This window comes from Silurus aristotelis, assembly GCF_946808225.1.
Source record: "Silurus aristotelis genome assembly, chromosome: 6".
In the NCBI taxonomy this organism is placed as follows: Eukaryota; Metazoa; Chordata; class Actinopteri; order Siluriformes; family Siluridae; genus Silurus; species Silurus aristotelis.
In genome coordinates this window covers 13746957-13764724 of record NC_139579.1, presented here as the reverse complement: position 1 = coordinate 13764724, position 17768 = coordinate 13746957, and the positions used below count along the sequence as shown (strand labels likewise).

Genomic DNA, 17768 nt, shown 5'->3' with positions numbered 1-17768 from the left:
ATTTGCATAGCAGTTAAATTGGCCCGGTGATTTGCTCATGGGCATGTCGAAGCAACGATCTCCTGAAGACGCTTGAGCTTCATGTACACATGCGACATGTGCCAAATCGAATATGCAGATCTCAAACCTGAATTTCATAGCGGATCGGTCGAGGCCCGGGTTACCAACGACCGCCACAGGTATCATTAGCCAACAGGGTACCGGTGAAAATTGGGCTACTAAGGAGAAGGAGAGGAGAAGGCAGGGAAAGTAGAAGTGGAGGAGAGTGGAGGTTCGGGTTGGTACTTTAAATGTTGGTACTATGACTGGTAAAGGGAGAGAGGAAGCTGATATGATGGAGAGGAGAAATGTTGTGTGTTCAGGAGACCAAGTGGAAAGGGAGTAAGAGCAGGAACATTAGAGGTGGGTTTAAGAAGAAGAAGATGATGCATACATATATATGTATATATCTTCTTCATCATTCATTGATGCAGCCACAGCAGTAATTAGTTGTTTTCAAATTCGCAAATGATTGTCTAGAAGAAAGTGGTTCTCCAATCAATGGCAAGAGAACGCTCTGCTTAACGGCACGTCAAAGTCTCTGGAAATCTGCTCGGGAGTGGACCTGGCTAGGCAAGAGGGGAAAATGGAGCTTCCATGTCTCAGTGCACCTTGCACCTCTTTGTTAATTACAACACTTGCCGATAATGTTCTATACTCTCGGGTCAGCCTTCCTTATGCTCTCTATTATAGATATCATCTACATCGCATAGAACATTCACCGCTATAGAAAGCGTCAGTCCCTCATTTATGGTAATTACCTCCATTAATCATGTCTAGCTGCGTCCACAGAAATGGCAAAATGGGAAATATTCAGTAAATATCCAACATGGTGTCGCATTTGTATAACAGGTCACATTACTGGGTTTTTCTTTTAATATGTGCGTGCTCTTACCTTTTCTTACTGCATAATTTGCTTCTGTGTGACTTACATGTGAATGGAATGGAATTTTTTAACTTGTGCTTAATACTATTGCATTATAGAGAAATATGGATAGAATGTGTTCAGCAAGAAGTATCACACCATCACAGCTCCCAGGTACCTGGATCAACTCTAAGCCCAGGCTGCTGAGGTTCCTCTGATACGCTCTGAATTCTCAATAACTCCCAAAAGATGAATGAACGAATAAATTCATATGGCTATCGTCGTCTTCTAGGATGTTGATCTGCAAAAACCATTACTTAAAAATTGCACGTTCCAGTTCCCTGCTGTGCCGAACGCAGTCCAGGGCTGGAGTTCAATAAGGACAGAGATTTCATGCATTCTTGCTGAGGAACAAGCAGGAAAAGTCATAAATCGCATAATCCTTATTAGGCTTCCTTTTACTTTTTTGTACTACAAAACTATGATGTACCTTGAGGAAGAACATCTGTGCACAATGAAATCCCAAGTGTAGAATTAGCGGTCGCTGTGTTTAATTTACACATATACATGTTTATACAACACAAGTTTTTTTTATCAAATGAACACTATAAACGTTTGATTCTACACCTGGGACTTCTGTTTGTAGGACGATAATTAAAGGGATGGAGCTGCCGATTATTGGGAATGTTAGGTTTATTTAAAACCTCTAAATCTGTCATTGACGTTAAGTCTTTAAATTCATTATGGAGTAAATAAGTGACGTAAACCACTGTACACCACTTTGGCCAATTCTAGATACAGTACATCTTTTAATTAGTTGAAGTTAAATTAAGAAACAGAACCTCTAGCAACTAGTTTTCCTTGCAGAAGGTTTTGAGTTTGGCAGCATCTTGGTTGCTTGTACTTTTATAGCATTTGGCAGAAACCCTTATCCAGGTACAATGATCTCACTTCTACAACTGAGCAGTTGAGGGCCTTGCTCAAGGGCCCGGAAGTAGCTATTTTGTGATGTTGTGATTAAAAACACAAGCAAAAGTCCAACAGATTCACAAATTCATTTATCAGTAATAACTGATGTTCAAGTCACACCTGTAAGTGGATTCCAGAGGTTAAAGTAAAAAAAAAAAATTTAAGTAGTTCATAATGGATTTAGGGTATAATTTAGATCATTCTCATGTTGGAGAAGCCAGCTACCTTCTCAGAAATTCATTCTGGAATCCATTCTCTCATCTGGCCCAAGGTATCATAATTAATCCACTAAAACCAACATTGTGGCCAATATCAGTTTACTGTCAGGATCAGGGCTCGAAACAAAATGCTTTAGACGTTGATGTTCTTTGATGGGGTCACAGGTAAGGTTCTTTTCTGATGACTCTTCCATGCAGATCATGTTTTTTTAAGTAAGTCATGCTGCACAGTGACCACCAGTTATTCCAGCGAAGCCTTTCTGCAGGTCCTTGCTGTCATTTGGAGATTTCGCTTTGCTTTCCTGCCCAGCATATGGGAAGAAGTCTAGCGTTTACTTGGTCTTCCAAATCTTGGCTTATCTCTGAGTAAAACTGAGTAGACACTAGTGTCGCTCTCTGTATTTCTTCATGCTCTAAAGCATTGCAACAGTCAATCTGGGTGTTTCTGCACCATTGGCCAACCTAGGAATGATCCTTCTCCACAAGTCTGGACTTTTGCCAACCATGTCACTGAGAAAGAGTTAGAGAAGGAAAAACAGAGAGAAATGTTTGGCACGTAGGGAAAGCAGTCCAGCCAAAGCCACAGTGCTGGGACTGTGTCCCTCTACACCGACTGTGCAGAACACTGACTAATACTTCCTGCCTGGCTGTGTGTATTGTGTTCTGTTGCATTTGGCCTTTTCCTCGTCTCTGAGGTTAAGTGATGCTGACCAGGTCTCAGCAGGGCATCCTTACATCCTTTCTATTCGGAAATCTCATAACAGTAACACCAGATATTTCCAGCAGATTGCGAGGGATCGCTGTCTCTCAGGGAAAGGTTTCTTCGACGCAAATCAGCACTCAATCTCGTCGGAGAGCTCCCTCTAAACCCAAATAGAAAGTCAAAGAAATCAGGACGGAAATCAGGTGCACGACTGTAAACCTTTCAGATTTATCAGGAAAACAGGTATATTCTTTATCTTTATCTGAACTGATCAAACTGATGTTTCATGACTTCTTCAGTCTGTAGTTAGAATAAGGTGGAGTTCTCCTAAAAAAAAAACCAGGATTCGATGTGCCACAAAGATAAAGAGGAAGGAAGGAAGGAAAAAAAAAGGAATACAATAGATGAGACAGGTAGACACTGTAAAACGTGTTGGATTCATGATAATGATGTGTGAACGAACGCAAGTGCACCGAAGCTGTCGAGAGAGGGAAGAGATAACTCTTTTACAAAGTGTGTGTGTGTGTGTGTGTGTGTGTGTGTGGGCAGCAGGGGGTTAATAGATTTCCAACTCTCAGGAGCGAGCACAGTGTTAGTGAATAAAATGTACCGTGCACACACAAATCTGTAGGGAGTGTGTGAGTGGAGTGATGCATGTACGTGAGGAGTGAGTTATACGAGTGTACAGAGTGTCATGTGGAAGCAGCCGGGCAGGCAAAGTGTCAGCAGGTGTTCTGGCAAGTTCCGCCTGGCTGGCTGGCTCACAACACGGCCGATGACAGTGCCTTCACTCAGGCTGTCAGACAAGGTCACCTAACGTAAGCCCTGTCACTTCACACACACCAAGCATCTTCTTTCCCATCCTGAGCACACTTTTCATCAGTTTCTCCACCAACTTCTAACTCTGAACACTTCTGTTATATATTATATTCACTGCTCCTCATCCAATTCAGAAAGATCTTTTCTTCTGGGTTCTTCTGATCATCTTCTCCTCTACTCTCCCTCCTCCCTGACTGCCACCCCCCGCTTTATCCAGAACAACACCTAATTTCCTTGAAACAATAAGAGAATTTCGCTTATGTTTTATTTTCCTTTTCTCGAAATTAAATTCTTTTCCCAATCATATAACATTCTCTACAAATAATATTTATACTGTATATTCACCCTTCATGAGCTTCTCCACATTTTCAGGTTCGGCATTCTGGTTAATGGTTAGAGTTAGGGTTATTTGTTTAGGATTTGAGGTTAGTTTTGGGAGGATTCAGGGTTGGGGATGAAGTAAGGGGTTTTTGAGGGTTTAGGGTTAGGTTTAGTGCTAGGGTTGAGAGTACGAGGGATTTGGTTAGGAGTTGGAGTTAAAAAGTTTCAAGGTTAAAGGATTAAGTGTTAGGCATTAGAGTTAGGGTTAGGAGGGTTTAGGGTTAAGGTTGGGAGGATTTAGGTTTAGGAGTTAGAGTTAGGGGGGTGTTGTGGTAAAAGGGTTTAGGGTTATGATTTAGAGTTTGGGTTAAGGGTTAGGAATAAAATGGTTAGACTTAGAATTTTTATCAGCAAGAACTGGGAAACATGTCAGCATTAAGAGAAAGACAGATTTTGCCAAATACAAGGCAGTACAGTGGTAGAAGAAAACCTCTGAGAATGGGGCAAAGGTTCACCTTCCAATGCTGACCCTAAGCATACAGACAGTGGTCTCATCAAAAACCCAAATGTGTTAGAATAGTCAAGTCAAAGATCAGACCTTAATCCGATCCGGGGCAAGATTTAAAATCTGAGGCCTACCAACGCCCAATCTGACAGCGCTTAAGCAATTCTGGCAAGATGAAGAGGCGAAAAATATCAGGATCCAGATGTGCAAAGTTGACAGAGACATATTCCAGAAGACTTGCAGCTATAATCAGCCAAAAATGGTTCTACCAAATAATGACCAAGAGGGATACTTATGCAACCAATAAAGATCTGCTTTTTGTACAATTTCTTGTACAAAAAAAAAAACCTTAAAATGTCAAAAACGCAAAAAAAAAAAAGCCAACTAGAAAATCTTGAAAAGTTCAATGACTGTATTTATTGTAAGCATTTATTCACTAGAGAATCTTGATTATCTCTAGAAATATATACGCAAATGACAAAGATACACAGTTTTTTTGAGGACTCTTACATGATAAAACCCTAAAGGTGGCTGAGGAAGTCCAACTTTCCACTTTTTATTAGTCAAAAAGAAAGAAATGAAAACAAGAGCCAGGACATGAATCTCTTCTTGCATCCTTGTGACTGACAATCTGTTCTTACTTTGCGTATAATAAAACAGCGGTCATAGGTTAACCCGGAGAGAGGGGAGGGAAAAGGAATGAGGGGGGAAAAAAAGATGCATGCTCGAATTAGAGAGAGAAGAAATGAGGGAGTTCATAGGGTCGTATATCATTAAGCAATTGAGAAAGTTAATTAGGCAGCTCTGATAATTATTGCCATGGCAACCTGAGCGCATTCATGCAGATTTGATTAATGAGGTGTCATTTATCTGCGGTGGAGAGCAGGAGAGGAGAATAAGGTGCATGGGAGACCCCTGCTGGACAGATACGAAAATGCAACTAGAAAATTTACAATAGACGAGGAAAATGTATAATGAAAAGGCACAAATCATGAAACATGAAAAATCAACAGCAGGTAATGATTACAGTTTGGCATATAAACTGTAAATAGTTCTTACCAGTTAACAAGCGGGATCTGGCTGATGCCAAACAGAAAGTATGTGGATTTTTAAACTGTTATTTGAATATGGTGTAGAGGCATCTACTGGAAAGCAAAAACGTGTCAGTAGGTGGACCAATGTCTCTGATTCACCTTGAGTTTTGAATTATATGGTGATTGAAGTCATATCCAAGGTGTATTCCTGCAACAGGCTCCAGATTCACAAACACCCCTAAACAGAATGATGCATTTCCGAAAAAATAAACGAAAAATTAGACATGAAAATATTCTTCTCCCAACCTCCCCACTTCATCCGATCATATAATTCCTTGTTCCTCTGCTTTTAAAATGTAATTTACATTAAAACAGATGGATTGATCATTATTATAGCCCTCCCTATCTCCAGCTTTGACAGTACTACAATTTCACAGCAGTAGCCCACAACACTGTATTTTGAACCTCTTCGATGTTATAAACTAGAAGGAAAAAAAAACTCCTACTCATTGACAATATGATGTCCACAGGGAATTCTTAAAGCCTGGGACGCTTTCATTTGCCTCATTACCTCAGGATAAATTATAACTGGTCCATTTTCAAAATGGCACAGAAAGAAAAGCCATTAGAGGAGCGAGGTGCCTCGAGGGAATAGGCGTCCGGCTCAACTTCCAGGAACCGTCTCCATTTTCATCCCACACATCCGGGCTTATAGAAAGGAATCCTGTTTATTAGATAAATAAACACCGTTAGGAATTCCTACAATCGTTTTTCTCTGCACAAACCATTTTTCTAACAGATATAAAAATATAAAAACACACAAAGCCCCTCGGATGCCCGTCGCTCGTGCGGACGTTGGTGCTCATGAAGGTGAAAGGTTACGACTCAGGAGACGAGTTAGATCTAATTATTAGTGTGTGAATTAATCTACTGATTCTAGTTGTCTGCTATTCGAATGATGAGCCGTTATCTGCACTAACATTTGGCTATACGTCCATAAAAGCAGGAAAACACCTTAACAGAGAACCTACAATAGCATGAAAGATCTTTATGCAAGTTTCTGGTTCCTCTGGTATACCATAAGCTGGGAATTATACTGAATGACGCTCACTTTCTGATGCTGAGATTTGCAAACCGTTCGTTCATGAAAGTCAGATGAGTAGCGACGGAGTGGGTTTCTTTCCAGGCCACGCCTCCTTGGCGTACTTTTTCTTGCGTGGCTCATTCCCGGACTCAGCCGTGTACGTTCCGGGGGCGGGGCTTGGGTTCAACATGGCTGCCGGTTGTGCTGTCGGGGTCAAGATATCCACTTCTGGAGCCGGGTTGGGGAAGGGCAGAGGAAGGCTGCTCGAGATGGCAGAGCCTCCCTGGTGCTCGGTGTCCTGGCTGTTCGTCTGCTCATGACTGGCAGGAGGCAGGTCTCCATAAAGGCCTGGGCTGAGGGGGAAGTTCTGGAAACGGCGCACCGCATTGTCCTCAACACCCAGAGCGCTGTGGCCCTCAGATTTCTTCTTCTGTAGAAAACCATAAATGTGGTAAAAGTATTTTTAATAAATGCGCACAGTAGCTCGATCTCTCCTGCTTGATCAGACAGTTCACACTAATTTCTACCTGCATTCTGAAATCTGATTGTGATGTGGAGATTTAATTGTTCTCTTTCTTGCAAACATGCTCCTGATCCATCAAACTGCAAGCGAATCTCCTGTACGTGGCCTTCAAGCCAGTTCCTTGGTTTGTTTGTGTGGTCTCACCTTGTGTGAACTCTAATGACTGAGTGCTTCTAAATACCTGGACAGCAGCAGGTGCTGAAATATTTCTGGCTAAGACAACTAGGCCTGAGACATGGCCTTCTAAAAAAAAAAAACTGCTGGTCTAAAAAAAATACACGTTTTAGTGTATAATGTATAAAAACTTTATCTACCTTTAAGGGTACGACTGCGGTCTGTACCATGTTTCTGAAACGGCCAACAGATGGGTCAATATCCTCTGAGGACACAGAAACACACAAACACAGAGAAGGAAGTCAACCAACAGGACCTTCTGATATAAATGGGTAAAATTTTGAGGTCGACTGATTAATCGGCACTGATAGTTAATCGCTGGAACTTTCGGCTATCGGCAAAAATCCATATCGATAGGCTTTACAGCTACCAGTCCGCTGTCATTATGAGAGCAGCCTCTAGAGGCGAATCACTGACACTACATGCAGATTATTTTTACACGTGATTGAGCATTTTCATTATTCAGAACAGTTTTTTTGCAATAAAGTTCAGTATTATTTTACATGGAGTGTTTATTTTTGTATTTTTTTATCCAGTATACAATTTATAAAGTATGGGTTGATTAATTGTTTATCGGCAAGTATGATCCAACCTTGCTATTGGTAAAATCGGTCGACCTCTAGAAAAACATGAACAAAATAAGTTCAGGTGTGTGTGTGTTATTGTGTATTGTGTATAATTGTGAATTATATCTATGACATATCCAGAGCTAAATAAAGCACTACAATGTCAATATGTTTGCCAGGATGTTGACATGTTTACTCGCATCACTGACTGAAAGAGGATCAATAAAGTGTATTGCTGTACCATCTAATATACATCACTGTATACAAACTACATGTAGTCTGCAGGAAATCAGGGAACATCTAGTCCAGGAAATTAAGAATGCAGCATTAATTAAAAGTATTAATTGACTATGTTGATTATTTTCTATAACATCACAACATTTGTAACCAAATTCAACAATATCAGATTCAATTAGAGATATGAGCAGAGTATTCAAGGGCCGAGTACCCAAACTTGATGAGCTGCACGTTCAGATGCTCATCATCTTGAGTATATGGTGATCAGGGACAGTGTTGGGATAGATCTAGATGAATAATTGGGCAGCAGGATGGCAATATGATGCAGATCTAATGAGAATTGGGCAAAATTTAAAAGAGGAAGAGAAAAATGGTAGGCAGATAGAAGCATTTTTTTTAAATGTTACTATACATTTTATCCAGTAGGTGGCACTAGCAAGAAATGTATTGAATAGATTCACAGTCCTGAAAATGCATACCAAATTTTTGTTTTGAGTTTTCCTGTTTGGTGGCGTCACTGACAGAATCATTGGTGATTTCCGGACAAACCTTTTTAGTAACTTTTTCTTTTTTTTTTTTATCAAATTTATCCACATTAGTCTGATGATGATGTACACCAAATGTGTTGATTAAGAATAATTTGTACGAGCAGTAGGCAGAGATTGATGTAAAGCGAAAAAACTATTTTCAACACATGCTTCAAAAGTTTGACAATTAATATACGCAGGCACAAATTTTGTCCAGATGGTGGCGCTAGAGCATTGGTCAGAATGTTCCTTAGGCCCTTTATAATCACTGTGCCAGAGGGCTTTTTAACAGAAGGTTCTATGAGCTAACAGCGTGGCCAGAAAAAAAGGAAAATAAAACAAAAAGGTAGAATAACAAAAGACATGACACACTTTCAGTGTCCCATATTTATCAGAAATCATTAACCTTAATAAAAAAATTTTATATTTCTACATTTCTGTTTCTGGATGTTGGACAACAATTAAAAATACCGTAGTAAAGCCACCATCATGTTTGTGTACTCGATGCATACCAGGGTTAATGATTTCCTCGTCCTCGCTGAAGGACACACGAGAGCTTCTCCTCTTCCTTTTGGGTCTCTGGATGTCCAGGTTGCCCTCCTCAATGGTCAGAGTAGATATACGCTTGTTGTGTGCCGTGTTGAACTCGGTCAGGTTCTGCATGAGAATTATGATGAATAAAACAAGAGCTTGCATTAGTTATCTTCATCTGAGAACTCGCTCTTTTCTCACACTGAAAGATGACCTACATCGAGCTCCGTCTCTTCCTCCGGTAAACCGAGCAGTCCTTTCAGCTCCTCGTCTTCCACACCACCGTCGCCTGCTGTGGCACTGGGTTGCGTCTGCGGCTTCTCTCTCAGCGTGTACACTCGTGTGGACGCCCCAAATGACATAGTGGAGTCGATGGGCACCTGCTGGGGTTTATGGGGCTCCAGGCGAATTCTGCCCAAGAAGGTGCCATGGGCTGGAACAGGAAACATCTCAATGTGGTTTAGATTTTGGTGGCACGTTAACAACAACACTGAACTAAATCAACTCCAGAGGCCTAAACAATGTACTAATACTAGGCTTATATTGTTAATATCTATACTATAATTATCATTTTTGAATATTATTAACATAATATTTGAATAAATTTGAAATTGGAACAAAGTCATTCAGGCATTTGAGGAAAGCCAGTGTAGGGTTCTGGTGTTGTTGTGGTCCATCCTTTTTACCATGTCGTGTGTGTGTGATGCTTTACTTTGAGTCAATCTGAGCTTGGAGGAGTTTCTATTCGGTTAATGGAAACCCAAACCCAAAGATATGCTTTCCCTGGGGGTTGGAAGATGTGGAAGATCTCCCGCTATCGAGCTACTGGACACCTTTGGAATGAATGTAAATGCTGGCTGCACTCCAGACCTCCTCACCTACTCATTTACGGCAGTACCTGACTTTAGAACCTTGCTGAATGAATAAAATTTAAAAACACCGTCCGATGTCCACAAAACACAATTTCAACTGCATTCTACAACATTCTACGCTTCCCAAAGATGAAATGAGACAGTATGCTTCACATCTAAAACCTAGACCTTGTAAAAAAATCTACATGTTGCCTGTCAGCAGGGATCAAATGGTTTACACTGCAAACAAATGGGTTTCCAAAACCTAATTTTAGCCTCCAGTGAAGACATTGAGGACTCTTTCTGCTGCTGAATTCTCATGCCAGTGTGAAGACTTACTGCTGTTGAGGTCGATGAGGAAGACCCTCTTGAGGTGGCGGTGATAGACGAGTGCCGCATGCACACGTGAGCATGACTGATGGTCTATCGTGAAGTCACAGTGGTCTGGGTTCCTCCCAAACAAGTAGAACTTTTTCTCATCAATGATTAGTTTCTACAGAGAGAAACCTGGGTCTTAGTTAGGAGATAAAAAAAGCAGACCAGCCACTGGAACTACTATATTCGAAGACGTTATTGGAGTTTGCTTTACTAGATCCTGAGCAAATTGGTCCAAAAATACAAATCACATGATCAGAGCAGATTTCATTCAAACTATTACCACTACTTTCCATGGGATGGAGTGAAAGATCTCCTGCTATAGAGCTCTAAACCCTATGGAACACCTTTGGGAATGTAAACACTGACTGCACCCAGGAACCTTCTCACCTTCTCAACTACATCAGTACTTGACTTTACTACCTGGCTAAATGAATCTCCACAAAATCTAGTGGAACATCTTCCCAGAAGAATGGAGGTTATTTTAACAGAAAAAGAAGAGTAAATGTGGATGTTTAAAAAGAAGCATATACCCATCTTATGCTCAGGTGTCCACAAACTTTTGTCCATATACAATAACAATGACTTTACAATAACAGCCAGAAAAATGCGGCTCCATCTTCTGGTCATGTTTGTTACTTAATCTCCGGTCGAACCTGTCGTGTGTAATTCGTTTGAAATGTCAAAACACACACACAAACAACGTTCTTGCGAACCGCAGCAGAAACTCTGGCATGCAGACTGTCAGGGGGAAAAACACAGTACAGAAACAGCTCAGTATCAGATTTAATACTCTCAAGAAGGCGGCACTTCATCGTGTATTGAGAATAATTCAGTTTTTTTGGCAACACGCTCTTACCTCGATCAACTTGTCTCCTTTAACTACATCCAAATGGAGTCCAGGTGGTGGTTTACCTGCCCTGAGATCAAACAGGAAATCATTTAATAGCACACACACACATTTCTACATTTCCTGCTTTAGTAATTCTCCATGTTTGTGTGGAATTTTGGGAGTAATAAAACACTATTACGCTCATCATTCTTTGTTATTTATATTATTATTGCCTTTTTTTTGTTTTATTTCGTTTCATGCATGGAGTCTTTTATGATTTTTAAAAACACACATGTTTATTATGTGTCTATGTAGAAAACTCGGTGAAAAGGTCAAAAACAAGAAGAAGACAGTAAATGGATGAAAGTTCTGTGGATTGATTTGACATTTTTTGACTCTAGCAGAAGAACTTCTCTGAGATGGAGAGATGTTAGCAGACTGCTTCATCCCCACAATCAAACATGAATTTGGAAGCTTAATGGTTTGGAGTTGTTTTGGAGCAGGGACTTGGAATGGAATGACCTGCCCAGTCACCGCACCTAAATCATAATGAACAGATATGGGGTGAACTGGATTCCACAAAAGTCCTAAAACTGTTGAAGAACAGCTTTAGCATTCTCAGGGGGGATTTTTCATTAAAAATAAAGTGGGTGTATTTATATTTTCGCTGGTCATAATCTTCATACTGATACATTACAGAGGTGCATAGAAGCAAAATGTATATGCATGGGTCTAAAAAATAAATACAAGACTATACATACAGATTGTATATAATTATAGTAATAAATATTATATAATTTATATTGTTTATTATATTATGTTTGCATTAAGGGAATATTTGATGAATGCATATTTGGAATGATGCAGCACATAAACAGTGTGTGTGTGTGTGTGTGTGTGTGTGTGTGTGTGTGTGTGTATGGTACACAGCGGTGCAGGTTGTGTACAAAGTTACCGCAGGTCGCACGCGCGCTACAATCAGAACCGGACTAAAGACGCTGCTCCCGTGCGCCGTGTGCGCGTGCACCCCGTTAAACACGCCTAATCGCGGCGTCTGCGTTTTTTCCTTTTTGCGGGAAGAACCAGTCTTACCATGACGGACACTCAAACCGGGGCCCGTTTGCGCTCGGAGTCGCCGCCATCTTGCCGAGCCTGTGCGCAGGAGCTCTGGGTAACAGTGTGCTGATGGGAGACGTAGTTTGGACCTGGTTCGGGTTTGAACCGAATCTGGGTTTTTTTTTTTTTTTTTTTGCAGCAAGAAATCCAAAGAAATGTCTAGAAACAACGTTTGGTTTTACCTTCAAATGTCTCATCTTCAAACATTCTTTTCTAAGGCCACTTTAATAGGAACCCCTTCACACCTGCGCCTCTATGAACCACCACTGACCCTGCTGGAAAAGAAACACTAGAAAGTCTCATTATATTTGTATATAATATTTTCAATGGTTATAATTGCAATTATATTGTTTATTATTTTTTTTTTTTTAAATGTCTTTACTGGTTATCTGTTGTCTTCTCTTCTCTTGGTGGCACATTACCTCTAGTGGAAACCATGAAAGACCACAACTTGGAAATCGCACAAATTCTGGACACTACGATACATTAATTGGACATCATTAAAACTTCAGATTTTAATAAGTTGCATATTGTTTTTTTCTTCTTCGTTTGGTTTTAATGGTTAATTAATGGTTCGCAGTGGAAAACTTTCAAACTTCAAATCAAACATCAAACATCAAAATAGGGGAAAATCTCCTCTGAGGGACACGGGTACCTCCTCTGAGGGACACGGGTACCTCCTCTGAGGGACACGGGTACCTCCTCTGAGGGACACGGGTACCTCCTCTGAGGGACACGGGTACCTCCTCTGAGGGACACGGGTACCTCCTCTGAGGGACACGGGTACCTCCTCTGAGGGACACGGGTACCTCCTCTGAGGGACACGGGTACCTCCTCTGAGGGACACGGGTACCTCCTCTGAGGGACACGGGTACCACATTGACTGCTTTAAGCATTTAAGAACATGCCAATCTACTAAAACTGTCATGAGCATCTGGGTCAAGAGTTTTCACAGAATTATGTGAGAAACAAAAAAAAGATCTGAGACTTAAAAAAACTACAGTAAAAAAAATAACTATGAAAACCTTATTTTGGTTTGTCCAACCTTAAACTTTCCAGTGTGACTAATTCTTCTACTTATATGCATAGTTTGATTTGTGCACCCAATTTATACCACTTTATATAAATATATATATTATACACACACACACACACACACACACACACACACACACACACACACACACAAAGAACAGGGCAAAAACAACTGCACGTTTTCTTTATTACCCCAATTATTCTGCTAATTGAGAGTTTGAAACAACAAAAAAGTCGCAAGAAGCACAAAAAAAAAAAAAGAACATCAGTCAACCCAACAAAACCAAATGCATTATAGATCACAAATTATTTTCTAACATTGCAAACAACTCAAATATGAGTAGTAGTTGTTATTTTTTTTCCTTAAAGCATAAGTGCTTCTCACATTGCCAAAAATTAAATATAAGGTTAATGCTTTTATATTTGTTTACTTTAAGCATTAGTGCACTTAAAATGGTAGTCATCAATTGTAGTGAAAATGTGCCCTTCGTTTATCAGAAACTGCAGGCAAGTCCTACAACACACATTTTTACATCAAACAAAGTTCAGTCAAATCTGAATGTATATACACACACACACACACTATACTCAAAAGTATTGGGACACCTGACTTTCCAGCTATATGTGGTTTCATCCCCAAACTGTTCTAATAATTCGAATTGTATAGAACATCTTTGGATGTTATTTTATCTTTACTTCCAGATTGACAATGCCCCTGTGCACAAAGCTATGTCTCTAAAGATAGGTTGAATTGGAAGATCACCTGCTATAAGCTATTCCTATTGAACACTTTTGGGCTGATTTGGAACACTGAGTGCACCCAGGCCTCCTCACCTTCTCACCTACAGCAGTACCTGACTTTACTAAGTGCCTGAAGAAGCACACAAAAATCTAGTGTAACATCTTCCCAGAAGAAAAGAATGTGGAATGGGATGTTCAAAGGTGAGCACATACAAATCTTAGGGTCAGGTGTCCACAAACAAATCATAGTATTCCTTTAACACCTTTTTACACTGCAGGAATCAGACATAATCTACCTGATGTCATGAGAAGAGAGATTTTTGAGTGCAGTCCCCAGGCACTCTGTGCTGATCCCTTCGGCCAAAGGACAGCTCTTGATCAAAGTAAACGCCTGCAGAACGTATCACAGTGATGTGACGCCATACGGTGCTTATAAATACAATGTGCATTACTTCATATCGGTCATATCACAAAAACAGACAAACATCATGTATTATTGACTTCATTTAACTGTACCGCCCTGATCGTGTGTGTGTCTGTAGGAAAACGTGGAATTCTACTGGAAATTAAATGTCCACATACCTGCTTCTGATTGGCTGTAAACCCAGCGGTGGCTGGATCAGTTGCAGATGTGGGTATTGCCTGGAATAAGGAACAGTACATCCACAAGCAGCATGAACAAGAGAAGAGCGGTAGCTTTGTGGAGCTGAGATTCGATCTTCTGATTCAATACACAATAAAAAAAACTTTTACTGCCATCAAGTAAAAGGGAAACATGGCATCACGCTCACCCTGTTACATAAGCTGCTGTCACTCTGCATATGGGCCTGAACCACCTCCAACATGTGCGAAGTGATCTCATTTATGTCGTGCAGAGGGCGGACGTTGAAGGCTACCAGAATTCTGTGGTTCTGATACAAATAAAACTCGAAATGCTCATGCAGGAAGAAGGACACAACTAATGAATTGTGCAGAACAGCAATATAAAAAGGACAAACTGAAACTGTTGTATATCTTCTACACAAAAGTATTGGGACACCTGATTTCTTTTACCCGCTTGTGGTTTTTCTCCAAACTGGCACACAATCCTATAAGACTTGGAGACTCAAACCTGTTCCAGCTCTATGAAGATTTTCTTCACATTGGTTGGAGTGGAAAATCTCCTGCTATAGAGGCCAAAAGTGAACACTTTTTCGCACCAAAAAAAGCTAATGGAACATCTTCCCAGAAGAGTGATGGTCATTATAAGAGCAAATGGTGAATAAATATGGAATGTTGTTGGATGTTTAAAACTTATGGTCAGATGTCCTGAAACCTGTCTATATAGTGTATATTTAATTATATATATATTGTAAAGCAATAAAAAAAAACCTGAAAGGAGCGTAGGGTTCCCACTGTTTTGACATACGTCCCAATAGGAAAAACCGGATGATTCATATTGACATCCTGGTGGAAATAAAAGAACAGCAAAGTGATGAACAGAATGTGTTTGTGCATTCGACATGTGAAAAGCTGAAAAGGTAGAAAACATTAGACAGCGACAGGTTGATAAACTTACACTGTAGTGGGATTTGTACCTGGATATTCATCCAGTGTTTGACATCCAGAGGAGGGCCAGTCATATCATCCACAGAGTGCACACAATGGGTCAGATTCATTTTGGTCCTTCTGATCACACCTAACACGGACACCTGGAAGCATGTCCAACACATTCATTAACAGATTCATATATTGAAGCATAAGGTGTATAATAAGGTACGGAAATCTTTTTTTTCCCCCAGGATATTATACATATTTTCTGCTCATAGACACAATCAGCAGTTTGACGATTTCTGTGGTGTCTTCAATTTATTGCATGATGACCAAAATCAATGAGACGAATTTTATTATATAATATAGAAACACTGACCTGGTTGAGTTCCACGTCTCGGAGGATGAAGGAGTCTCTGTGTTCTCTGGCTGACAGGAGCTGGGACACGGTACAAGGCATGATACGTAGATTTCCAGCTGCCTGTGGATGAGATAGGGTTCAGATACAGCATGGAACTGTTGGAATAAAATGGATTAAATCAAGATGCTGTAAATGAATTAAGCATGTTTTTAATTGATTAATTAATTAATTGATTACATCTCTAGTAGCCTCTAGATATACATTATAGTAGAAGTAGACTAATTGCCTACCTTTGGTTTTCTTTCATTTTTCAAAGATGAAAATTCACCTTGAGTAGAACTATACCCATAACCTAAATAAAATAAAAATAAAAGTGCAGCTTTTTTGTTTGGTTTTTATACTCCTTCATCAAAAAAAGCCTGAACTCAGTAAAACACCTAACTGAATTAAAGCACATGTCAAAGTTAATAATAATATTATACTTTAATACAGACCGAATCTAACCGACCTTGGCTTCCCATGATGTAGATTCAGTCAGAAAAAAGTGCACAGATAAAGATTAATTATTTAGTTTGAATCTACAGACCAGAGTTTCTGGTTTCCTAATGAAAGACGAATGTTTTGTGATGAATCGGTTCACCTTGACCGACTCTTTTATGCGAGCCGATTCGCACATTTGACTCCACGTGATATTCTTCTCTTCTAATGTGTAGCCCAAAACTCTAGTGGTCACAGTGTGTGTATGAACAGCTAATGGATTTATTAGAAATGTCTTACCTTCTTTCGTTAATTTTTATTGGTATTAATTGAGGAATGTAATAATCAGTGCAATCACAATCACACAATGACCTGAAACGAAGTGGCATTGGATCCTGGGACCAGTTCTGAGCTTGGGAAAGGGTTCTGTGAGAAGGTTCCACTCTATAATAAGGTTAACACTAAATAAGGTTGTTCCATCCCAAATATTCTCCAGGATATTCTGCGGATCCTGTGCAATCCTGACTGGTATTCATTCAAATCCGGTAGGTGGCGCTGTTGCATTGCAGCTCCAGGATCCTCGGTAAAGTTCTGAATTTGTTTCTGATCTTTGTTCTGTTACAAGAACAAGTTACCAAGGCCTTTTACTAATACAATATATCGACAAAAGTATTTGGACACCTGACTTCTCCACCCAGATGTGATTCTTCCCCAAACTGTTAACATACACTTGCAGACACACAATTGTATAGAACAACTTTCTAGAACAAATTCTCCATTCACTTGAACTAGGAGATCAAAAACCTGTGCATGACAATGCTCCTGTGCACAAAGCCAGCTTAATTAAGATATGCTTTACCTTGGTTGGAGTGAAAGATTTGCTGTAGAGATTTAAACCTTATTTGGATAAATTGGAGTGCTGACTGCACCCCAGGCCTCATCACCTCCTCACCTTCTCACCTGCCTGGCTGAATGATTCCAAATCTGTACTAACACACTCCAAAATCTAGTGGGCATCTTCCCAGAAGTGTGGAGGTTACTGTAAGAGGAAATGGAGATGAATTGTGCGGTGGGATGTTCAAGAAGCACAGAATATTACAGTAAAGTGCCCATAAAATGTATTATAGAAGACACTAAACGTACATATACAATGGGGTTTTTACTGTAGATTCAATTTTGTAAAAATGTTTCCTAGACACAAGAAGCAAAATGAATTATTTATGAGCCTCTCACTCGTAACATGAGTGCAGGATGTTGCTTCAGAATGCTGTCGTCTGCAGTTTCATCATTATATTCATTATATCATTATATAATCATATAAAGTGAAATCTCACT

The 17768-nt window shown here is 40.0% G+C and overlaps 1 protein-coding gene across 3 annotated transcripts; it reads right to left on the bottom strand.

The window, feature by feature from the left end:
* Nucleotides 1–4833: 4833 nt before the first annotated feature.
* Nucleotides 4834–16597, bottom strand: ppp1r8a (protein phosphatase 1, regulatory subunit 8a). Of its 3 annotated transcripts, XM_083545634.1 has the most exons (15): nucleotides 16465–16597; nucleotides 16247–16308; nucleotides 15975–16076; nucleotides 15643–15756; nucleotides 15437–15511; nucleotides 14857–14976; nucleotides 14648–14707; nucleotides 14362–14456; nucleotides 11201–11261; nucleotides 10306–10459; nucleotides 9334–9548; nucleotides 9097–9241; nucleotides 7395–7459; nucleotides 6585–6987; nucleotides 4834–6197 (listed from the first exon to the last, which is right to left on the bottom strand). In XM_083545634.1, exons 1-14 carry the CDS (start codon nucleotides 16475–16477, stop codon nucleotides 6625–6627), a joined length of 1644 nt encoding a protein of 547 aa, XP_083401760.1. In that variant the 5' UTR covers nucleotides 16478–16597; the 3' UTR covers nucleotides 4834–6197; nucleotides 6585–6624. The 3 variants fall into 3 exon arrangements, with proteins under 3 accessions (XP_083401760.1, XP_083401759.1, XP_083401761.1); XM_083545633.1 differs by having other exon boundaries at nucleotides 4834–6987; XM_083545635.1 differs by lacking the exons at nucleotides 15975–16076; nucleotides 16247–16308; nucleotides 16465–16597 and having other exon boundaries at nucleotides 4834–6987; nucleotides 15624–15753.
* Nucleotides 16598–17768: the final 1171 nt, after the last annotated feature.